We start from the raw sequence: 26,073 nt of genomic DNA on the forward strand, positions 1-26,073 counted from the left end.
TAGAGCAAGAGAATAAAGGAACAGAGAAGAACTACAAAAACAACCGTAAAACAAGAAACAAAATGGCAATACATACCTACCAATAATTATTTTGAATGTAAACAGACTAAATGCTCCAGTCAAAAGACACAGGGTGCTAGAATGGATGAAAAAGCAAGATCTATCTATATGCTGCCTACAAGACATTCATTTCAGACCTAATGACATCTGCAGATTGAAAGTAAAGGAGTGGAAAACCATCCATCATGCAAATGTAAGTGAAAAGAAAGCCAAGGTAGCAATACTTATGTCAGACAAAATAGACTTTAAAACAAATACTGTAATAAGAGACAAAGGACACTATTTAATCATAAAGGGAACAATCCAACAAGAAGATAAAACAATTGTAAATATTTATGCATCCAATATAGGAGCACCCAAATATATAAAGCACCTAAGAACAAACATAAAGTAATCAATAATAATACAATAATAGTAGGGGACTTTAACACCCCACTTACATCAATGGAGAGATAAGCCAAACAGAAAATCAACAAGGAAACAGTGGCTTTGAACGACACATTGAACTGGATGGATCTAATACATATATTCAGAACTTTCCATCCTAAAACAACAGAATACAGATTCTTATCAAGTGCACATGGAACATTCTCCAGAACACATCACTTATTAGGTCACAAAACAAGTCTCAACAAATTCTTGAGGTAGGCCTGCACTGTTATAAACTTCCCTCTTAGAACAGCTTTTGCTGCATTCCAAAGATTTTGAATCATTGTGTTTTCATTTGTCTCCATGTACTTTTCAATTTCCTCTTTGATTTCATGGTTGACCCATTCATTGTTTAGTAGCATATTATTTAACTTCCATGTACTTGTGTTTTTTTCCAGATTTTTTATTGTGCTTGATTTCTGGTTTCATAGCATTGTCATCAGAAAAGATGCATGGTAGGACTTTAGTCTTTTTGAATTTAATAATCCCCTGGGTAAGTTTTATTGGTATGCTGAATTTTTTCTTTTCTCTCTTGCTGCTTTTAAAATTCTTTCTTTGTATTTATTATTTATTCCAAAAAATTAAAGAGGAAGGAAACCTAAATTCATTCTATGAGGCCAGCATTGCCATCATACCAAAACCAGACAAAGACACCAAAAAATAAAAGAAATATAGGCGAGTATCACTGATGAACACAGATGCAAAATCCTCAACAAAATGTTAGCAAACCAAATCCAAACATACATTAAAAAAAATATTTACCGTGATCAAGTAGGATTTATTCCAGGGATGCAAGGCTGGTTCAATATTTACAAATCTATCAACATGATACCTCACATCAACAAGAGAAAGAACAAAAACCATATGAGCGTTTCAACAGATGTAGAAAAAGCATTTGACAAAGTAAGACATCCACTCATGATAAAACTCCCCAACAAAGTAGGTCTAGAGGGAACGTACAACTGTCCATACTACCCAAGGCAATCTACACATTTAATGCAATCCTTATCAAAATACCAATAGTATTTTTCACAAAACTAGAATACTCTGAAAATTTGGACTGAACCACAAAAAAGCCCGAGTAGCCAAAGCAATCTTGAAAAAGAACAAAACTGGAGGTATCGTAATCCCAGATTACAAGATATACTACAAAGGTGTAGTAATCAAAACAGTATATGGTACTGGCACAAAAACAGATACATAGATCAACAGAACCGAATAGAGACCCCAGAAATAAGCCCACAATTCTATAGTCAATTAATCTTCAACAAATAGAGCAAGAATATGCAATGGGAGAAAGACAGTTCCTTCAATAAACAGTGTTGGGAAAACTGGACAGCTACATGCAAAAGAATAAAACTAGACCACTTTCTCATACCATTCACAAAAATAAACTCAAAATGGATAAAAGACATAAATGTGAGACCTGAAACCATAAAAATTGTAAAAGAGAGCACAGGTAGTAATTTCTCTGACATTGGCTATAGCAACCTTTTTCTAGATAGGTCTCCTGAGGCAAGGGAAACAAACTACTGAGACTACATCAAAATAAAAAGCTTTGCACAGCAAAAGAAACCACCAACAAAACAAAAAGGCAACTTAGTGAATGGGAGAAGATACTGCAAATGATATATCTGACAAAGGGTTAGTATCCAAAATATGTAAAGAACTTACACAATACCAAGAAAAACAAATAATCTAATTTAAAAATGGACAGAAGACCTTTCTCTAAAAAAGACATACAGATGGCCAACAGACACATGAAAAGATGCTCAACATCACTAATCAGCAGGGAAAAGCAAATCAAAACCACAATGAGATATCACCTCATACTTATCAGAATGGCTAAAATCAAAAACACAAGAAACAACAAGTGTTGGCAAGGATGTGGGAAAAAAAAGAACCCTGTGCATGGTTGGTGGGAATGTAAACTGGTACAGCCACTGTGGAAAACATTTTGGAGGTTACCAAAAAAACTAAAAGTAGAATTACTGTATGATCCAGTAATTCCACTACTGGATATTTATGAAAGATTACAAAAACACTAATTTGAAAAGATGTATGTATCCCTTACGTTTACTGCAGCATTATTTACAATAGCCAAGATAGGGAAACAACCTAAGTGTTCATTGATAGATGAATGAATACAGAAGATGCAGTGTGTGTGTCTACACACACACACACACACACACACACACACACACACACACACACACTGGAATATTACTCAGCCATAAAAAAGAATGAAATCTTGCCATATGCAACAACATGGATGGATCTAAGGGTATAATGCTAAGTGAAATTAGATAGAGAGACAAATACCATATGATTTCACTCATATGGAATTTAAGAAAGAAGACAAATGAACAAAGAAAAAAAGAGACAAATCAAAAAACAAACTCTTAACTATAGAGAACAAGCTGATGGCTACCAGAAGGAAGGTAGGTGGGGGGATGTGTGAAACAGGTGAAGGGGATTAAGAATACACTTATCATGATAAACACTGAGTAATGTACAGATTGGTGAATCACTATACTGTACACCTGAAACTAACATTGTATGTTAACTGGAATTAAAATTTAAAAAAATATGCCAGCAGGGTAAGAACAAAGTTAATTAAGTAATTGTATAACCTGTAAGCATCAATAATCAACAAACATTACGTTATACCTATGCTGATGTACTTTTACAACCTTTACTTAGGTCAAATGGATTTATTTTTTTTTTAAGACAGAGAGAGTGGGGACGGGGTAGAGGAAGAGAGGGAATCTGAGCCTGACTCAGGGCTCAATCTCACAATCCTGAGATCGTGACCTGAGCTGAAATCAAGAGTCTGACATTTAACCAACTGAGCCACCAAGGCGCCCCTCAAATGGATATTTAAAAACAAACATATAAAACAAGACATTCTCAAAAAATCAGAATTTATTCAAAAGAATGAACATAATTATAATTGTTAGGTTACAATAAATCTGTTATGATATATTAGTACTTTGTAAGAACATCAACAAACTTAAACTTCAAATGGAAATAGCTAAAGTGAATCTTTTTATCATGTTGCTCTTTATAAATTCTAACTGATTAGTAAACTTTTGCCCTAAAAATAATATAAACTTAAGTGAAACACTACTGAAAACAGAATTTATTATTTTGGTTAAATAAATCAGCATATGAGTTCATGTATGAACTATCAAAATATGTCAAACAGCACCCATTTCTTATATAAACATAGTCACAAAATTTTAATCCTACTTACCTTAAAAGTGGCCCAATGAATTTCTTTAAAATAATCCAGATGGGGTGAAGTGGGGGATGGATGAAACTGAACTGGCCATTTGTGGATCACTGTTGAAGCTGAGTGATAAGTAAACTGGGTGTGGGGGTATTTTACTATACTCCCTATTATATGCATATTTGAAAATTCCCAAGTGTCCCAATGAAATCTTCATCTTTGTCTTAATGTAATAATTCAACAGGTGAGGGACACCTGGGTGGCACAATTGGTTAAGCATCAGACTCTTAGCTTTGGCTCAGGTCATGATCTCAGGGTCATGAGATCAAGCCCTATGTCAGGCTTCCCATTCAGCGTGGAGTGTGCCTGAGATTCTCTCTCCCTCTCCCCCTACCACTCATGCTTGCTCTCTCTAAAATAAATAAATATTTTAAAAAATAAAATAGAATAAAAATAAGTCAACATGTGAAACAGCCAATGAAAATACATTTTAGTTTATTTTAGCAGCTATTCTAACCACATTAAACATTTGAGAGGGAGACAATGACTTATTCTTTCCTTAATTACATCAGGCATAACTTATTACTTTTGGACATTAATTTCAAAGATTTTCATGAGGTGTTAACCAAAGCAAAACAGTACAAAAATGAGTTGCAGCAAAACAGTACACAAATGAATTGCAGCCATAACTTTTAAGAGCAGTGAAGTAGAATGAAGAGGAAAAAACACTACAGGAAAATAAGGTAATGTTTTTTCAAGAAAAGAAGTAACACTGTATATTGTAAACCAAAGTATTACTAGTATAATAACAAATCAAGATAACCGTAGCAAGAGATTAATGTGGAATTTAGCAATGAATAAAAAAAAAACAAGGAAGAAAAGTTAATATTTTAGTTTATTGTGATTAAAAAGCCCTGAAATTATCTGAGCTACACATATATATATATATATACTTTTAAAAGTTTTTATTTATTTGACAGAGAGAGACACAGCAAGAGAGGGAACACAAGCAGGGGGAGTGGGAGAGGGAGAAGCAGGCTTCCCGCCGAGCAGGGAGCCCAATGTGGGACTCGATCCCAGGACTCTGGGATCATGACCTGAGCCAAAGGCAGATGCTTAACAACTGAGCCACCCAGGCGCCCCAGAACTATTTACATTTTTAACTTAGGACAAAATACACTTGTAGAAACTAGATTAATAAAAAAATTATTTAGAAATCCCAACTTATTTCAGAAAATCTAAGATTTGACAGTTAAAAAAAGCAGACTGCTGATTTAGTACAGAGAGTGCTAAATAAATATTCAGATAACCAGTAAAGTGCTAAAATAATGCATCAATGATCTCTGAACGTAAGTTTGAGTATTTTTATGAAATATGTTTATATGATCCTAAATATGACCATAAATGTTAGCCAAAGTCAGTAAGGAGTTTTTCCATTCATGATAAAAAACAGGTCTTGAGATTTCTGGGGTAGAAGCACAATATTAATACAAATGTTAAATGTTCTTTTCACAGAAAAGGAAAACTAGTTAAGATCTAGTTAAAAGCAAAATCTTATATGACCATTTTTTCCCCCGAAATAGAACAGCTAAACCATTCATTATATGAACAAGGAAACAGACCAAGACAACAATTTTACTTTCTTCATGTTTAAAGTTAGATTTCTTTCCTCCCAGAAGCAAAAAATATTTATACAGGGACCACCCTTATGCATAGCAACTTGTAGGAGTGGCAGGAATGACCACGCTGCCTTGCAACCACGCTGGTAACAAATATTTACATGACTATGAGCTTCCAGGGAAAATTTTTTATACTCAGTTATTTCATGAGTTGCAGAGGGCTCAACATAAACAAATATTCTAGCTTTTCCTCACAGTACATCATTTCAACACTACAGATGTTGCTCAAACCAAACCAAAATTACAAAAAGAGAATCAAAATTCCCTGTAAGAGGGAAGTAGTTTCTTTCATTTAACTTCTATAGCATTGGAGGCGCCTGGGTGGCTCAGTTGGTTAAGCGGCTGCCTTCGGCTCAGGTCATGATCCCAGGGTCCTGGGATCGAGCCCCGCATCAGGCTTCCTGCTCAGTGGGGAGCCTGCTTCTCCCTCTCCTCCCCGCTCAGTGTTCTCACTCGCTATCTCTGTCTCTCGCTTTCAAATAAATAAAATCTTAAAAAAAAAAAAAATTTAAACTTCTATAGCATCGCCCTTCTTAAAGTACTTATCTCCCACCTTCATTTCTGTACCTGTTCTTCTTCCACAGTTCAAGGAGAAAAGCTATTATTGTCATCTAAAATGTCAACATGCCTTGTACTTGGCTGAATTTGAAAGAATTTTATTTTTTTATTTTTATTTTTTTTAAGATTTTATTTATTTATTTGACAGAGAGAGAGAGAGAGAGAGGAAACACAAGCAGGGGAGGTGGGAGAGGGAGAAGGAGACTTCCCGCCGAGCAGGGAGCCCAGTGCAGGGCTCGATCCCAGGACCCCGGGATCATGACCTGAGCCAAAGGCAGATGCTTAACGACTAAGTCATTCAGGCTCCCCAGTTTGAAAGAATTTTAGTGATAACTTAGTATGTGCAATGGAAAGCAAAACCTCAGTAATCCTTAACCTTTCCAGAGCCATCAACCACTTCGAGAACCTTCTAAAAGGTATGGACGTTTCTTCCACGAAAACTGTACACATACAATTTTGAATGCAATTTTGGGGATCCCCTAAAGCCTTTAAAGCATCCAGTAACCTCAGTTAACAATTCTTGGCACAGAATTCTCCCAGAATGAAGAAAAGAATGGTGAAAACAGATTTAAGATCTATTACAATATATACAAGCAATAAACAATCTGATAATGAAATTAAGAAAACAATTCCAGTTACAACAACAGCAAAAAGAATTAAATACTTACAAATAAATTAACAGAAGAAGTATAAGACTTGTACTCTGAAAACTGCAAAATATTGTTGAAAGAAATTAAAGAAAAATCTAAATAAAAGGAAAGACATTCATGTTCATGAGTCAGAAGACTTAACACTGTTAAGATGGCAAGCCTTCCCAAACTGATCTACAGATTCAATGCAATCCCTTTCAGAATTCCAGCTGGCAACAGCAAAAGCACAATCCATGAAAGAAAAAATGGAGAAGTTTGACCACATTAAAATTAAAAACTTCTGCTCTGCGGGCACCTGGGTGGCTCAGTCAGAAGAGCATGTGACTCTTGATCTTGGGGCATGAGTTTGAGCCTCACATTGGGTGTAGAGATTAATTAAATGAATTTTTTTTAAAAAATTAAAGAAACAAAAACAACAAAAAACCCTTCTGATCTGCAAAATATACTGTCAAGAGAATGAGAAGAGAAGACAAGCCACAGACTGAGAGAAAATATTCGCAAAAGACATTGTTATCCAAAATATACAAAGAATTTTTAAAACTCAATGGTAAGAAAATGGACAATTCTATTTAAAAGTGGGCAAAAGATATAGGCATCTACCAAAGATGATATACAGATGGCAAATAAAGCATATGAAAAGATCCTCAATATCATGCTGGTAGGGAACTGCAAATTAAAATAACGAGACACTGGGGTGCCTGGGTGGCTCAGTTGGACCGATTCTTGATCTCAGCTCAGGTCCTGATCTCAGGGTTGTGAGTTCAAGCCCTGTGTTGGGCCCCACGCTGGGCAAGGAGCCTACTTAAAAAAATAAATAAAATAAAATAATGAGACACCAATATATACCTTTCAGAATGGCTAAAATTCAAAACACTGAGAACACTACATGTTGACAAGGATGTAGAGCCACTTTGGAAGACAGTTTGGCAGTTCCTTACAAAAGTAAACATACTCTTAGAATATGATCTAGCAATTGTGCTTCTTGGTATTTATCATGAGCTGAGAATTTGTCTACACAAAAATCTGCATATGGATATTTGTAGCAGCTTTACTGTTAATTGCCAAAACTTGGAAGCAATCAAGATGTCCCTCAACAATTGAATGGACAAATTATGATATATCTATACAATGGAATATAAATCAGCAATAAAAAGAAATTATCTATCAAGCCATAAAAAGACATGGGAAAACCCTAAATGCATATTGCTAAGTGAAAGAAAGCAGCCTGGAAAGGCCATATACTGTATAATTCCAATTATGCAACAGATTGGAAACAAAACTATAGAGATAGTAAAAGAGATAAGTGGTTGCCAAAGGCTGGGGAGGGGTGGGGGGGAAGGGGAAGGAAGGGAGGATGAGGTGGAAGCACAGGGGATTTTTAGGGCAATGAAACTATTCTGCTATACTGTAACTGCAGATATATGACATTATGCATCTGTCAAAACCCATAGAACTGTACAACACAAAGAATGAACCCTTATATAAGCCCTAAGGACATTAGTTAATAATAGTGTGTCAGTACTGGTTCATCACTTGTAACAAATATACCAACTAATGCAGGATGTTAATAATTGAGGAAACAGTGGGTATGTGTAGGGGAAAGGGTATACTGGATCTTTCTGCACTTTCTGCTCAATTTTTCTATAAACCTTAAACTACTCTAAAAAGTAAAGTCAATTATTTTTTAAAAAATTCTTGGCTGGTTTTAATGCACAAATTAACAAGCTGATTTTAAAATTCATATGGTAATACAAGGGACCCAAAATAGTCAAAACAATCTTTGAATAGAACAAAACTGGAAAACTCATACTTCCTGATTCCAAAATATGCCACAAAGCTATGGTAATCAAGACAACATGGTACTTACATAAAGATAAACATATATATCAATGGAAAAGAAGTGAAAGTTCAGAAATAAGCTCTTATCCTTTTGGTCAAATTATTTTCAACAAGGGTGCCAAAAATAATTCCAAGGGAAAAAATAGTCTTCTCAAAAAATAGTGCTGGGATAACTGGCAATCCATACACAAAAGAATAAAGTTGCACACACAAAAATCAACTCAAAATAAATCATAGACCTAAATATAAGAGCTAAAACTACAAAATAAAATAGAGGAAAATATACAAGTAGATCTTTATGACCTTGAATTAGGCTAATATAGCCAAAACACCAAATGCACAAGCAACAAAAGAAAAACTAGATAAAGTAGACTATATCAAAATTTAAAATTTTTGTATTGCAAATGATACCATCAGGAAAGTAAAAAGACAACCCACAGAATGAGAGAAATTACTTGTAAATCATATTTTTGATAGGGGATTTGTATCCATAATACATAAAGAACTCTTGTAACTCAACAATGAAAAGACAAATAAGCCAATTTAAAAATGGGCATAGGTTCACTAGAACCCTCATACACTGGTGCTGGGAGTGTATGAAGTCATTAGCAGTTCCTCAAAATGTTAAACACAGAAAATATGGCCTAAAAATTCCACTCCTCGGTATATACCCAAAAGAAATGAAAATATACATCCACCTTAAAAACTTGTACATGAATACTCACAGCAGCATTATTTGCCATAGCCAAAAAGTGAAAACAATCCAAATATTCATCAACTGATGAATGGATAAATTACATGTGGTATATCTATACTGTGGAATACTTTTTGACCATAAAATAATGAAGTACTGATACTTATTATAACATAGATGAATCATGAAAGAATTACGCTCAAAAAAGAAGCCAGACATAAAACACAAAATATCATATGACTCCATTCATATTAAATGTCCAAAATTGGCATACAGAAAGACAGAAAGTAGATTAGTGATTGCCTAGGGGTTGGGAAGAAGGATTGGGGAGTGACTGCTAATGGGTATAAATTTTCTTTTTAGGGTGATCAAAATGTTCTAAAATTGGATTATGGTGATGGCTGTATAACTCTGTGAATACATTAAAAACCAATGAATTGCACATTTAAATGGGTGCAATTTATAGTATTAGAATTATATCTCAATAAAGCTGTTTAAAAAAACTAAGACTTAGAGAATCTGCCTTAAACTTACACTAACCAGAGTTCCAGGAAAAAGAGGTGGACGTTATATATAAACATAGTAATAAAAGGGAATATCCCAGTCTTAAGCTCAAAACAAACCCCGTTTCCTAAAAGAGATTTATAAGGCGCTCATCACAATGCCCACACCAAGGATCAGGAGATGAAACTCAAGGTTTCCAGAGAGAAGGAAGAAACAAAGTCACCTACAGAGAATAAAAAACAGATTGGCATCAGACTTCCTACTAGCAATATAGAATGCCAGCAGCATAAAAAGTTAGAAAGGGCGCCTGGGTGGCTCAGTTGGTTAAGCAACGGCCTTCGGCTCAGGTCATGGTCCTGGAGTCCCGGGATTGAGTCCCGCATCGGGGTCCCTGCTGCGCGGGGAGTCTGCTTCTCCCTCTGACCCTCCCCCCTCTCGTGCTCTCTCTCTCTCTCATTCTCTCTCTCAAATAAATAAATAAAATCTTAAAAAAAAAAAAAACAGTTAGAAAATGTCTTCAAAGTTCCCAGGGGAAATAATGTAACAATTCTATATTCAGGGAAATCACCAATCAGCTATAAATAAAATGAGAATAAATGCATTTTAAAGAGATATAGCACCCAGAACATTTCCTCCCAATATTGCCTTTGTTAGAAAATACTCTAGGACATGTTACAACAAAATGAGACTAAATCAAGAAAGAACAAGACAGGGGTGCCTGGGTGGCTCAGTCGTTAAGTGTCTGCCTTCGGCTCACGTTGAGCCAAAGGCAGACACTGGAATGAGCCCCACATCGGGCTCCCTGCTTGGCGGGAAGCCTGCTTCTCCCTCTCCCATTCCCCCTGCTTGTGTTCCCTCTCTCGCTGTCTCTGTCAAATAAATAAATAAAATCTTAAAAAAAAAAAATAAAGAACAAGACATGGAATCAAAGAAATAGTGGAGCCAACTTAGGAAAGTAACGGTGTGGATGCACTACAGGACAGCTTGCATCAGACCTAGACAGCAATCAGTTAAGTCTAGAAACCATAACACAGGAGGCTCCTTTGTAGGAAAAAAACAGACTAGGAATTTAAAACAACATAAGGTATTAATGACTGATGATGGAAAATCAAGAAAGACAATTAGAAACTCAAGAAAAGCAAAGTTATTCAAGAAAGGAAATGTAATCACAGTGCCCTGTGTGACCATAGAGTCAACAATATTTATAAAATCATTACAGAATACACATGGCTTATTGATCGTCAATTTTAGAATATATCTGTAAATAAAGCATGGAAGATTCAAACTGGTTACAAAACAAAGAACTAACGTTAATAATATTTACGACTATAGCACTTACATACTAGTAACTGATCTAAGTACTCTATCCTCACAATATCCACACATAGTAGGTATGGTTATTATCACTATTTCACAGACAAGGAAATTGAGGCACTGAAACGTTAACTCCCTTGCCCAAGGTCAGATAGCTTGTACATCACAGAACTGGATTCAAATTCAGACAGTCTGGATTCAGAGTTCATGCTCTTAACTATTATACTAAGTGCCTTCAGAATATAGACGTTATCAAGCTTGATGATATAAAAGTACAGGTTACACCCCATTCCCCATAAACTTTGAGACAGCCATCAGAAGTTACTCCAAAAGGAGAAAATTTTGAGGGCAGTATTCACAAATGCAAGAAAACTGATTTCCTTGCTTTCTATGATACTAAGTGTGGTGATAAACGGTAGTCACATGCACAGTTCTTAAAAAGTATACTCTGTCAGGGGCGCCTGGGTGGCTCAGTCGTTAAGCATCTGCCTTCGGCTCAGGTCATGATCCCGGGGTCCTGGGATCGAGCCCCACATCAGGCTCCCTGCTTGGCGGGAAGCCTGCTTCTCCCTCTTCCACTCCCCTGCTTGTGTTCCTTCTCTGGCTGTGTCTCTCTCTGTCAAATAAATAAATACAAATCTTAAAAAAAAAAATTATACTCTGTCTACTGCTAAAAAAATAAATAAATAAAATTTAAAAAGAAAAAGAGGTCTACTAATATCCTTCTCTTACAGAAGGAATCAAGAGACAGTGGGGTTTTTTGAAAGATTTTATTTATTTATTTGAGAGAGAGCACGAGCAGGTGGGAGGGGCAGAGGAAGAAGCAGGCGTCCCACTGAGCAGGGAACCCAACCCGGGGCTCCATCCCAGGACCCTGGGATCAGGGCCCAAGTCGAAGGCAGACACTTAACTGACTGAGCCACCCAGGCGCCACCAAAAGATTGTGTTTTTAAATGATATGACAAAACAGAAAGGTTTAAGTACATTGTAGAAACTGAAAAGAGAGAACGATGAGAGAAACTAAAAACAGTACAACAATTATGGCAGGGTAGTAGGAGTGGGGGAGGAGAGAATGGTAAGTAAGCCATGTCCTAATCAAATAGAGCAGAAAGGCAGTTTAGATACGTAATCTAGAATTGGTAAGTTAAAAAACAGTAGTAGAAGCATATTATTTAACCATATGGCTAAAAAAACTAACAGTAAAAGAAGTAAAAATGGAAGCTATTACTCGGAAGATTAAACCTGAATAACAAAATGAAGAGTAGAGAGAATTACTCAAGGGATTATTTTTCATTATGTATCCTTCCAACAATTTGACTTTTTATTTATTTTTTCTAAAGATTTTATTTATTTGAGGGCACAAGTGGGGGATGGGGCGGGGGGGAAGCAGACTCACCCCTGAGCAAGGAGCCCAATACAGGGCTTGATCCCAGGACCCCGAGATCATGACCTGAGCCGAAGGCAGACACTTAACCAACTGAGCCACCCAGGCACCCCACAATTTGATTTTTTAAAGAGTCCTGTAGGAACCACATAGTCAGAAAACAATTAACAAAACAGGAATAAGTACATACCTATCAATAATTACTTTAAATGCAAATAGACTAAATGCTTCAATCAAAAGACAAAGGATGACTGAATGGACAAAAAAACAAGACCCATCTATACGCTGCTTATAAGAGACTTATGTCAGACCTAAAGACAAATAAAGACTGAAAGTGAAGGTATGAAAACACACTCACCGTGCCAATGAAAATGGAAAAAAAAAAGAAAACCCTGGAGTAGCAATATTAAACAGATTTTAAAACAAAGAATGTAGGGGTGGCGCCTGGGTGTCTCGGTTGGTTGAATGCCTGGACTCTTGGTTTTGGCTCAGGTCATGATCTTAAGGTCATGAGATCAAGCTCTGTGTGGGGCTCTGTGCTCAGCACTGGGTCTGTTTGCAATTCTCTCCCTCTCCCTCTGCCACTCCCACTGCTTGTGCTCTCTCTCTCAAATACATTAATTAATTAAAAAAAAAGACTGTAGCAAGAGACAAAGAAGGTACTACACAATGACAAAGGGATCAATCAAACAAGATGATGTAACAATTATCAATATCTATGCACCCCACATAGGAGCACCTAATGTATGAAGCAAATATTAACAGACATAAAGGGAGAAACTGATAGCAATACAATAATAGTAGGGACTTTAACACCCCACTTTTATCAGTAGATAGATCATCCAGACAGAAAATCAACAAGGAAGGGTGCCTGGGTGGCTCAGTCAGTTAAGCGTCTGCCTTTCAGCTCTGGTCATGACCCTGGGGTCCTGGGACTGAGCCCTATGTCGGGCTCCCTGCTCAGTGGAGAGTCTACTTCTCCCTCTGCCCCTCCCCCTACTCATGTGCCCTCTCTCTCTCAAATAAATAAATAAAATCCTAAGAAAGAAAGAAAGAAAGATAGATAGATAACAAGGAAACAGTGGCTTTGAACAACACATTAGACCAGAAGGATCTAATAGAAATACATAGAACATTCTATCCAAAAACAGCAAAATATACTTCTTTCCAAGTACACATTCTCCAGAATAGATCACATGTTAGGCCATGAGACAAATACCAATAAATTTAAGACTGAAATCATATCAAACATCTTTTCTAACCAAAATGAAACTAGATATCAATTACAAGAAATAATTCTGGAAAAACCACAATACATGGAAGCTAAACAACATGCTATTAAACAAAAGATGAGTCAACCATAAAATCAAAGAGGAAATAAAAAAACACATGAAGACAAATGGAAATGAAAACACAACAGTCCAAAATCTTTGGGATGCAGCAAAAGCAGTTCAAAAAGGGACATTTATAGCGATATAGATCTATCACAAGAAACAAAAAAATCTCAAATAAACAACCTAACGTTACAACTCAAGAAAAAAAAAAAAAAAAAAAAAAGCCCAAACCTAGAAAGAGGAAGGAAACAATAAAGATTAGAGCAGAAATAAATAAAATGAAGAGAAAAAACATAATAGAAAACATCAACGAAACCAAGAGGTGGTTCTTTGGAAAGGTAAACAAAATAGATAAATATTTAGTCAGACTCATCAAGAAAAAAAGAGGGAGGGGCGTCTAAGTGGCTCAGATGGTTAGGCATCTGCCTTCGGCTTGGGTCATGATCCTGGGGTCCTGGGTTGGAGCCCTGCATCAGGTTCCCTGCTCGGCGGGAGGCCTGCTTCTCCCCCTCCCTCTCCCACTCTCCCTCTCCCTCTCCCACTCTCCCTGCTTGTGTTTCCTCTCCTGCTGTGTCTTTCTCTGTCAAATAGGTAAAATCTTTAAAAAAAAAAAAAAAAAGAGGGAGGGGCTCAAATAAAATCAGAAATAAAGGAGGATAAATAACCAACACCAGAGTGATATAAAGGATTCATGAAAAATATAAAGGGTATCATGACGGGGCACCCGGGTGGCTCAGTCATAAGCGTCTGCCTTTGGCTCAGGTCATGATCCCAGAGTCCTGGGATCGAGCCCCACATCGGGCTCTCTGCTCCGCAGGAAGCTTGCTTCTCCCTCTCCCATTCCCCCTGCTTGTGGTCCCTGTCTCGCTGTCTCTCTCTCTGTCAAATAAATAAATAAAATCTTTAAAAATATATATATATAAAGGATATTATGAAAAACTATATGCCAACAAATTGGACAACTTGAAAAGAAATGGCTAATTTTCTAGAAACATACAATCTTCCAAAACTGAATCAGGAAGAAATAGAAAGTTTGAACAGACTTATTACTAATAAAGAAATTGAATCAGTAATCAAAAAACTCCCAACAAGGGGCACCTGGGTGATTCAGTCATTAACGATTTGCCTTCGGCTCAGGTCATGATCCCAGGGTCCTGGGATCCAGCCCTGCATCGGGCTCCCATGTTCAGCGTGAAGCCTGCTTCTCCCTCTCCCACTCCCCTTGCTTGTGTTCCCTCTCTTGCTGTCTCTCTCTCAGTCAAATGAATAAATAAAATCTTTAAAAAAAAAAAAAACTCCCAAAAAACAAAAGTTCAGGATCAGTCAGCTTCACAGGGGAATTTTACCAAACACTTAAAGAAACACTGGGGTGCCTGGGTGACTCAGTCAGTTAAGCATCTTTCTTTGGCTCAGGTCATGATCTCAGGCTCCACACTCAACAGGGAGTGTGCTTGAAGATTCTCTCCCTCTGTACCCCCACTCCCTCTTAAATAAAAAAAAATCTTAAAAAAAAATTAAGCATTAATAACTATTCTTCTCAAACTACTCCAAAAAAATAGAAGAAGGAAAACTTCCAAATTCATTCTATGAGGCCAGTATCACCCTGGTACCAAAACCAGACACCACAAAAAAAGAGAACTACAGGCCAATATCTCTAATGAACATGGATGCAGAAATCCTAACAAAATACTAGCAAACCAAATTCAACAGTACATTAAAAAAACAATTTACTATGATCAAGTGGGATTTATTCCAAGGATGCATGGGTGGTTCAATATCTGCAAATTAATCAATGTGATACATCATATCAACATGAGGAAGGATAAAAACAATATGATTACTTCAGTAGATGCAGAAAAAGCATTTGACAAAGTACATTCATGATGAAATTCCACAAAGTGGGTTTGGAGAGAATATGCTCCAACACAAAGGAGCCACATATGAAAAATCCCACAGCTAACATCATACTCAATGATGAAAAAACTGAAAGCTTTTCCTCTAAGATCAGGAACAAGACAAGGATGTCCACTCATTACTTTTATTCAACAGGCTGGAAGTCCTACCTGTAGTAATCAGACAAGAAAAAGAAATAAAAGGCATCCAAACTGGTAAAGAAGAAGTAAAACTCAGTCTTTGCAGATGACATGATACTATATATAGAAAACCCTAAAGACTTCACCGAAACACTACTAGAGCTGCTAAATGAATTCTATAAAGTTGCAGGATGCAAAATTAATAAACAGAAATCTATTGCATTTCTATACACTAATAATAGTGTAGCAGAAAGAGAAAGTAAAAAAACAACCCCATTTACAGTTGCACAGAAAGAATATCTAAGAATAAATTTAACCAAGGAGGTGAGAAACCTATACTCTTAAAACTATAAGACACTTATGAAAGAAACTGAAGATGATACAAAGAAAGGGAAAGACAGACTATGCTCATGGACTGGAAGAACAAATATTGTTAAAATGTCCATACTACCCAAGGTAATCTACACATTTAAAGCAATCCCTATCGGGCGCCTGTGTAGCTCAGTCGGTTAAGTGACTGCCTTCGGCTCAGGTCATGATCCCAGGGTCCTGGGATCGAGTCCTGCATTGGGGGGGGGTCCCTACTCAGCAGAGAGTCTGCTTCTTCCTCTGCCCCTCACCCTGCTCTCACGCTCTCTCACTCTCTCTCTCAAATAAATTAAAAAAAAAATAAAGCAATCCCTATCAAAATACCAACAGCATTTTTCACAGAACTAGAACAAATAATACTAAAATTTGTAGAGAACCACAAAAGACCTGAATAGCAAAGCAATCTTGAAAAAGAAAAGCAAAGCTGGTGGCACCACAATTTCAGACTTCAAGTTATATTACAAAGCTGTAGTGATCAAAACAGTATTGTATTGGCACAAAAACAGATACACAGATCAATGAAAAGGAGAGAGAGCCCAAAAAGAAACCCACACCTATATGGTCAATTAATCTACAACAAAGGAGGCAAGAATATGCAATGGGGAAAAGACAGTTCCTTCAATAAACAGTGTTGGAAAAACTGGACAGCTACATGCAAATGAAGCTGGACCACTTTCTTACACCATACATAAAAATAAACTCAAAATGGATGAAAGGCCTAAAAATGAGACCTGAAACCATAAAACTCTTAAAAGAAAACACAGGCAATAATGTCTTGGACATCGGTCTTAGCAATATTTTTCTAGATATGTCTCCTAAGGGAAACAAAAGCAAACTAGTTGGACTACACCAAAATAAAAAGCTTTTGCACAGTGCAAGAAAAATAAAAGAAAAAACCAAAAAGGTAACTTAGCAAATGGGAAAAGATATTTGCAAATAATATACCTGATAAAGAGTTAGTATCCAAAACATAAAGAATTTCTACAATTCAACACCCAAAAAACCCAGATAATCCAATTAAAAATGGGCAGAGGACCTGAAGAGACATTTTTCCAAAGACATCCAGATGACCAAAAGACACATGAGAAGATGTTCAACATCACTAATCATCAGGAAAATGCAAATCAAAACCACAATGAGGTATAACTTCATACCAGTTAGAAAGGCTACCATCAAAAAGACAAGGAATAACAAGTTTTGGCAAGGATGTGGAGAAAAAGGAACCCTCGTGCACTGTTGGTGGGAATGTAAGTTAGTGCAAACACTGTAGGAAACAGTATGGAGGTAACTCAAAAAATTAAAAATAGAAATACATACGATACCATATAATCCAACTACCCAAAGAAAAGGAAAACACTAATTTGAAAAGATACATGCTATGTTTATTGCAGTATTACTTATAATAGCCAAGATATGGAAGCAACCCAAGTGTCCATAGATAGATGAATGGATAAAGAAGAGTAGTGTACACACACACACACACACACACACACACACACACACACACACACACAGGAATATTACTCAGCCATAAAAAAGAATGAGATCTTGCCATTTGCGACAACATGGACAGACCTAGAGGGTATTATGTTACATGAAAAGAGTCAAACAGAAAAAGACAAATACCGTATGATTTCACTTATATGTGGAATCTGAAAAATAAGACAAACATTCTTAAATATAGAGAACAAATTAATGGCTGTGGGGAAGGAGAGATGGGGAAAATAGATAATGGAGATTAAGAGGTATACCTACAAACTTCCAGGTATAAAATAAGTCATAGCAATGGAAAGTACTGCATAGGGAATATAATCAATAATATTGCAATAACAGGAGCACCTGGGTGGCTCAGTCAGTTAAGCGTCTGCCTTTGGCTCAGGTCATTATCCCTGGGTCCTGGGATGGAGCCTTGAGTTAGGGTCCCTGCTCAGCAGGGAGTCTGCTTAATCCCACGCTCTCTGCCCCTCTCCCCTGCTTGTGCTCTCTCTTGCTCATTCTCTCTCAAATAAATAAAATAAAATCTTTAAAAAAGTAATATTGTAATGGTAACTACACTTAATTATAGTGAGCACTAATGTATAGAATTGTCAAATCAACATGTTGTATACTTGAAACTAATGTAACATTGTATGTCAATTATACTTCAATAAAAAAGAAGAGAGAAATGCCTTTCTTACTCTGATTTAAAAAAAAAGAGACTATTTAACACATAATAGTTGTTTTCTTTCTTTAGAACTATATAGAACTAGAAGGAAACTCTGAAATCACCTAGCCAGCCAATCTATTTTACACTTAATATGTATGTATTTTTCAAAGCTGTCCATGCCATTTTATGCCACACGCTCTTTTTATGCTCCTCCATCAGAGGCCTATGTTCCCTCCACTTAAATCCAGGTGGACCAATGACTATGGTGCAAGTAATATGTAACCTCTAAGGTGAGACCATAAAAGGCAATACATATTCCTCTAGCTCTCTTTCATGAGGCATATATCTTGGGAGCCCTGAGCCAATATGTAAGATATCTAGCTAGTCTTAAACCAGCACACTAGAGAGGTCATAGAGAGAGACAACTGAGAAAGTAAGTGACTGAGAGCGAGAGAGACAGAATGAGAGTGCTGAAGAATCTTTCTAGCCCAGGTGTTAGATTTATCAGTGAGCCTTCAGATTTGTGAGATCCAGTATAGTAGCCACTAGTCACATGTAGCTATTTACATTTCAATTAATTAAAACTAAATAAAATTTAAAAATCTATTTTTCAATCACACAAGTCATATTTCAAGTGCTCAATAGCCTCATGTGGCTAGTTTCTACTGCTCTGCACAGGGCAGATGTAGACTGTTTCTATCATTGTAGAAAGTTCTACAGAATAGTGCTGCTTCAGATAACCCCAGCCCTCAGCCTTCAAGCTGGCCTAGTGCTGTGTGGTGCAGAGATGAGTTACCCCACCCACCCCGGCAGAATGCAAATTCATGGGCAAAATCAACGATGTTTTCAGCCACTGATTTCTGAGGTGGTTACATAGCCATTGCAAGAGGAATACAAGGAAAATAAAGCTCAGAATGTGAAATAATCTGCTGGAGTTTTGGAGACCACAAAATCAGTCAAATGGTGGAACTAATCACATTTTACTTCAACGTCCAATAAGTGTTTGTGAATAAATGAATAAGAAAATCCCCAATTCTCAAGCCTGCAATATTTTTATTTATTTATTTTTAAAGATTTTATTTATTTATTTATTTATTTGAGAGAGAGAATGAGAGAGAGAGAGAGCATGAGAAAGGGGAGGGTCAGAGGGAAAAGCAGACTCCCTGCTGAGCAGGGAGGCTGACGTGGGACTCGATCCCGGGACTCCAGGATCATGACCTGAGCCGAAGGCAGTCGCTTAACCAACTGAGCCACCCAGGCGCCCTCAAGCCTACAATATTTTTAGCTTCAAATACTCTGCCACTATGCACCAGAAGTGTTGTCTCTACTACTCCAGAAAAAGATTTGATGACTCCTGGCTCTGAAGGAACAACAGGAATCTGAGAAATGTTAGCATCACTGAATTAATGGTAAAGAAAACAAGTCCTAGCTTCTTTCCAATGAATTTACTAGAGTCACCATTTACCAGGTGAAGCTCACTCAATTTTCCAGTTTTTACACTCATAGGAGTCTTTACTTTTTGAAGTATTTTGTATTACATATTTTTAAATTAATTAATTTTTAAAAAGATTCGATTTATTTATTTGACAGAAAGTGCACACAAGTGGGGGGAAGGCAGAGGGACAAGTAGACTCCCTGCTGAGTGGGGAATGGGATACGGGGCTCGATCCCAGTACCCTGAGATCATGACCTGAGCTGAAGGCAGATGCTTAACCAACTGAGCCACCCAGGTGCTCCTACATATTTTTTAATTTAAAAGCAAAAGAAACAAACCAAAAACCTTTGAGGGTATTTATCAATATTAACCAAAAGCTTTCTTTTTAAAATACTCCTTTACCAAGCAAGTTATTTTAATAAAATCCAATTTTTAATTATTTGAACTAATGGAAATTATAGATTTGGAGAGTCAAAAATAATGTGGTATTTAAGTGAAATTCTACCTGAACATGAACACAGCAATTGTTGTGATACTTTATTTCTAATAATAATGAAGCTACATTGAAGCTACGTGGGAAGGGGCACCACTTCCCCATCAGACCAGAGCACAAAGCTGGACTTCATATACAGACTACAAAATTTTCTGCCAGCATGAGCCTAAGCAGACATGCCATATCAAGACTTCCATGTATAAAATTAGATTATATTTAAAATTACTGTTAATTCTTTTTAAGATTATTTGAGTTTTTTGTTTTTGTTTTTTAGTAATCTCTACACCCAACGTGGAGCTCAAACTCACAACCCTGAGATCATATTATGGTCTTCCAATGGAGCCAGTCAGGCACCCCGTAAATTGCTAATATCTGTGTTTTAGAGTTCTTATCTTTAAGATGTAGATATTAGAATTATGATAAAACAGTATCAGGAATTTGCCTAAAATTAAGACATAGCTGGGGTGGGCAGTGTAGAGGAACACAGATGAAACATGGGTAGCCTGAGTTAATTGCCAGACTGCCCTTCACTGTACTCCTCTCTTCTTCTATTTATGCTTGAAAAATGTCCACAGTGAAAAAAAATAAAAACAAACCAACCAACAAACTTCTCTATTTCAATGTTTTGGTTTGAAATGCAAAGTAAGGGTAAAGAGAGTATGAGATGGGGGCAAACTACACTCAGATAAAGGCCAGGCTTCCAAGGATCTCAACTATTAATGAGAAGGACCAAAATGTCCAAAATAAATACAAAATACCTCAAATCTATAAAAATCATTATCACTTATAGTACATACACACAACTGCTCCATGTTGGAATTAAAGCTGACTCCTACCTTACACAGAATTCTAATATGTGTGGTTACCGGATTTCTTAGCCAACAACCAAAAATTAAAAGGGAGACTAATAAATACACACACAAAAGGCACAAGACTGCGGATGGTCTAACAGGATGAGAAGAAAGAACAGCTACATAACACGTGAAGGTCACCACTAATTAACACAACTTTATGGAGTAATAACCAGTATGGTTGGTGGGAAGGCCCCAGGCTTTGGAGTTAAAGATCTCGTTCTACAATCACTTACTAGCTATATGAACCTAACCAAATTACTTAACCTCAATCTTTTCTTCAGAAAAATGACAGTGGTAGCTACATCCCTAGGCTCATCCTGATGACTGAAAGAGAGATAATTGTCAAGTGTTTTGGAAGCAGATTCTCCACAATCTCAGCCGACAATTTGCCTGCAATCTTGTGAGAGACCCTGAGCCAGAACCACCCAGCTCCACTGCTCCCAGACTCCTAACCCTCAGACACTGCATGACATAAATGTTTACTGCATTAAGTTGCTACATTTGGGATAACCTGTTGCACAGAATGGAAACTATTACTTTATATAAGCAAACAATCTGTCTATTATTTGACTAGCTAAATTTTTTTCTAAATATAGTAATTGAACTTCTTTGGTATATAAACTAGGTAATACAAGGAAACCCTTTACTTTATCTGAATGGAGCGCTCATCACTTTGTAATGGCATATTTATGAAACTGGATATTATTTTCAGCACCAAACTTCTTGAATCTGACCTTGGGAATATGCAAGAAAACTATGGAGGTAAAAACCCAGACCAGTATGTCATGGTTCAGTACCTCAGGAGCTGACTTAATACTCAGGCCTTACACTGTAATACATACACACACACACACACACACACACACACACACTATCTGTATATATGCACTCTTTATCTCTTTTACATTTTAATAGTAATAAAAAGTACACTTAGTCCTACCTGAATGAGGCATTTGCTCACATCACTAGCACAGAGTGCTTTGTTACAACTCAGTGACACAGGGACCCATGTCAGGAACACCAGGATGGCTAGAGTAAGCATAACAACACAGTGTGTCTTCATGTTTCTTCAAAGAGAATCAACTCCCAGGAAGCTAAACAAACAAACAAAAAGAAAAAAAAAAACCTTAATTCAAAGGCAAGGGCTAGATTAAGAACACGTACAGAAATGAAAAGCAAAACAAGACTCGTGTTAAAAGACTTTTGAGTGATCATTTAAAGGACATTCTCAATGAATGATTAAACAGTCAAAACAAACTACAATTTTTATATAGTAATGTTTTGTCAGCCAACTTCATATACATATATATACACATAAATGATATGTATATAAAAACCATCAGGTTACTGAGGCAAATAACTAGTTTTAATACTGTTCCACTACCATTCAACTTTAGTTTTAGGCCCATTATTCAACTCTAAGCTCATATTTAAAACTATTAATATTGTATCATAATTTAAAACATTTAACACATTTTTAAAAAAGATTATTTATTTATTTGACAGATAGTGAGCACAAGTACGCAGAGAGGCAGGCAGAAGGAGAGGGAGAAGCAGGCTCTCCACTGAGCAGGGAGCCGGACCTGGGGCTCGATCCCAGGACCCCAGGATCATGACCTGAGCCGAAGGCAGCCGCTTAACCGACTGAGCCACCCAGGTGCCCCAATTTAACACATTTTTAAAATGCAATTTGTTCTAATGATTATTTATGACCATCTCATTTTACCTCTTAACATAATTAGCCAGAATGAAGCAACTCAGAGAAAGGAGTTGACAGTCATTCTTTAAATAACCCAGCAAATAACAAAGGGGATAGTAATTTATTAATTGCATTAAGAACTCTTGAGTAATTTATTAAATTTATTAAAATGTGAAGATATTCTTTTAATTCTATACCAAAGGTACCATAGATTCTTCAACATTATTAAGAAATGTTGAAGAAAAGAAGGAAAAAAGACCAGCACAAATCCTGATAGTGGCTAAACCACAGACATGTTTATTAAGCTGTTTTAAAAGATATAACTTCTTGGCGTTAAAACAAACCCTCCCAAAAATATAATCAAGTAAAATAAATGGCTACTGATGTTGGATATATAAAACGTGAGTTTATAGGGCCTTTATGATTACTGTAAACTTTTATTCTAAGTATTATAAAGTACAATAAAACAAAAGCAATAAGAAGGTGAAAAGAATAAAGGGCTTTGCACCCGGGATGACTCAATTTTGAAAGAGAAAGCCCTGGTGACTGTTACTGAGGCCCATAAACTATTCTTAAAGACCGTTACTAACCCAATTTTCTAATTTATTTAACACCACATACAAAGTCGGATGATTTCTGGTGCATATTCGTGGAGGCCAAAGAAGGTATTTGAAAAGTGATTTTTATCCATAACTAGTTTTCATCCCACACTCACTAAAAATGGGATTTTTTTCCCCCATCTCTTCTGGTTGTCTTCATACTACTCCCAAAATCTTACTGGAAAAAGTATTCAAGTAAATAAGGGCATATATACAACAAGTAGCAGAATTATTTAAAGGGCCTCCCCCTTTTATTTTCCTAAGGAGTGAGGAACGATACCACAGCGGAACTGTTTTCCTACGTCGGGACCAGTTTCTCAGGCTCTGGCGACCTGTGTGTGTGGTCCCAGGGGGATGGCACTGACAGCAGCCTTTGTGCGCTGCATGGAGCCCCTGCTGCCGGGTGAGGAGGCAGAGGCCACGGCGGCTCTTCACCCTCGGCTCACCGACGCGCCGCTGACCAGCGAGGCAGGGGAGGGTGCCGCAGAGGTGCCGCCGGTCCGCGTGCCCGCGCCCAGCACCCACCGGGCGGCGCCCCCACTTTGTCCTGCGCGTAGGCGGGGCCCAGGCCGCGCGGGAGCTGCTCCATTTCTCCCGGCCCCGAGAGTCCGCCGCGGCCTCGGCCTCCAGAGGCCAGTGCTCTGGGCCCGGACCCTCCCCGGCCGCAGACCCTGCCCCGCCTGCTCCCGCTCACCGTGCGCCGCGGCGCCGCGAGGCCGCCTGGCCCTCGTTCCCCCGCAGGTCGGCCGAGCTCTGGGCGAGCCGCGGGGCTGTGCGAGGGAGGCAGGCCGCGCCTCCGCGCCGTCCCTCAACGCAGCGCCCGCGAGCCTCGGGCACCTTAAAGAGACAGGCCCGCCGCCACCCTCCCCCCCCCCCCCCCCCCGCCACAGTTTCCCCTGTCCCTCCGCCCGCCTTCGGTTCCACGCTGCCGCCAGCTCCCGCCAGGAGGCGTCTCTCACTCCCGGGGCGCTCCTGTCAGCGCACGCCCCGGGCCCGCCCCTCCCCGCCTGCGGCCCGCCAGGCCCGGCAGGCCCACCGCCCCGCCTCCAGTCCGGTCCCGGCGTGGCCCGCGCGAAGGCCCCGCCCCCAGCCGTGGCTCCGCCCCCGGCTGCGACCCCGCCCCGCTCACGCACGAAGGCCCCACCCCGCCCTCCGGTCACGCCCAACAGAGGCCACACTCCCGCCCTCAGGGACTCCCGCCCCCAGGGACACCCACCCGGGCACCCACGCGCGCCTTGCCTCCGCCCTTCCCTGCCCCCGTCTCGGATTTCTCTGTCGCCTACCTGGGGCTGCGGCTTACTTTCTGTGAGGCCCATTCTCAGCGCTTGGCGTGTGTTCTTCACGGAGCCGAGAATGCGACGTGCATTAGCTCAGTGACTCCCCGCGGCAACCCTGTGAGGCAGCTGTATCTGTCCCGTTATGGGGATTCAAGACGGAGGCACCTAGTGGTGGAGCAGCCCAGCCCGTTACCCTTGAACTCTTGTTATCTCACGTCGGAGGCAGGATTTATTAAAACTGCACGTTTCTGGGCTCTGTCTGAGACCTACTGAATAAGGATCTGCTAGGGTAGAGCCTTCGTTCAGCAGTTCACGAAAATTTGCTGCGCCCTCAGTGAGTGCCTGGCCCTGGGCTTAGCACGGGAAATAGAAGAGCGGAGGCGCCGTGGGTGCTGTTCAAGAAGGAGGCCACTGGTCTTCGGAGAGGATGGACAGACGGCTACACAGACGGCTACAGCGCACCGCCCCAATCCTCAGTAGGAGAGGGCTCCAGGAGCATGTATGACGCAGCACTCATTTCAGCCTGTACTTTAGAAGAATGAATTGATTCCACCGACAGTAAACATGTAGATAAAGGCATTTGAGATTTATGCTCAGTTCTTTCCCACAACCCTGGGAATTTGCTTTTTAAAAAGATTTCAAAGTGATTAAGTTGGAGCCCACTGGGCTAGATGAGCCACAAGGTACTTTCCCCTTGGAAATGGTGACCTAGTGATAAAGTCTTAAACTAGTAGTCAAAACAGAAAGAATGGAAAGTGTTGATTGGCTGAGGGGGTGGATTACATTAATGATGTTAGTCCATTTTTGTACAGTAAGTAAATAAGTATGCATGTTAAAAATCATCCCTGAAAATTATTTTAAAGAAGTAATTAAGAGTGTACACAAATTTAACTTTAAGGATCTTATTCTTTGGCATTACTTACTAATTAAATGAATTACGATACTCCAGTGCAATGAACTAAATCAGCTATTAAAACATGATATTGTGGATCAGAGGTTCTCACATTTTTGGTCTCAGGACCCCTTTACACTCTTGAAAAGTACTGAGGACACCAGAGAGGTACTTTTATGTGTGCTATGTCTATCAAAACTTCTTACATTAAAACTGAGAAATTTAATGGGGCATCTGGGTGGCTCAATCAGTAAAGCCTCCCACTCTTGATGTCAGCTCAGGTCATGATCTCAGGGTGCTAAGATCAAGCCCCAAGTCGGGCTCCAGGCTCAGCACTGAGTCTGGGACTGTGTGAGATTCTTTCCCTCTCCTTCTTCTCCCTCTGCCCTTCCCTCCACTCCTTGCATGCCTGCTCTCTATCTCTTAAATAAATAAAATCTGTTTTAAAGAGAAATTTAAGAAATATTTGTTCATTGTTTCACTTAAAAATAATAGACTCTATTGTATGGTAACATGAACAACACTTTATGAAAAATAAGTACATATTCAAAAACCAAAAAATGGCATTATTTTACATTTGTGCTATTCTCTTTAATGTC

General features: G+C 38.5%; 1 protein-coding gene across 2 annotated transcripts in view; it reads right to left on the reverse strand.

Annotated features, from left to right (window-relative positions):
• Positions 1-25,732, reverse strand: part of TWSG1 (twisted gastrulation BMP signaling modulator 1) — a 73,577-nt gene extending 47,845 nt beyond the window's left edge. Inside the window, exons 1-2 of one of the 2 annotated variants that reach the window (XM_027576670.2) lie at positions 24,589-25,732; positions 21,948-22,101 (exon numbers count right to left, since the gene is read on the reverse strand). In XM_027576670.2, coding sequence (XP_027432471.1) covers positions 21,948-22,070 — 123 coding nt within the window. In that variant the 5' untranslated portion in view covers positions 22,071-22,101; positions 24,589-25,732. Of the gene's footprint in view, positions 1-21,947; positions 22,102-23,999; positions 24,166-24,588 lie in introns of those variants that run through there. The other variant, XM_027576669.2, reaches the window with a different exon arrangement.
• Between the last annotated feature and the right edge of the window lie 341 nt (positions 25,733-26,073).

This window comes from Zalophus californianus, chromosome 14 (assembly GCF_009762305.2).
Source record: "Zalophus californianus isolate mZalCal1 chromosome 14, mZalCal1.pri.v2, whole genome shotgun sequence".
Classification (NCBI taxonomy): Eukaryota; Metazoa; Chordata; class Mammalia; order Carnivora; family Otariidae; genus Zalophus; species Zalophus californianus.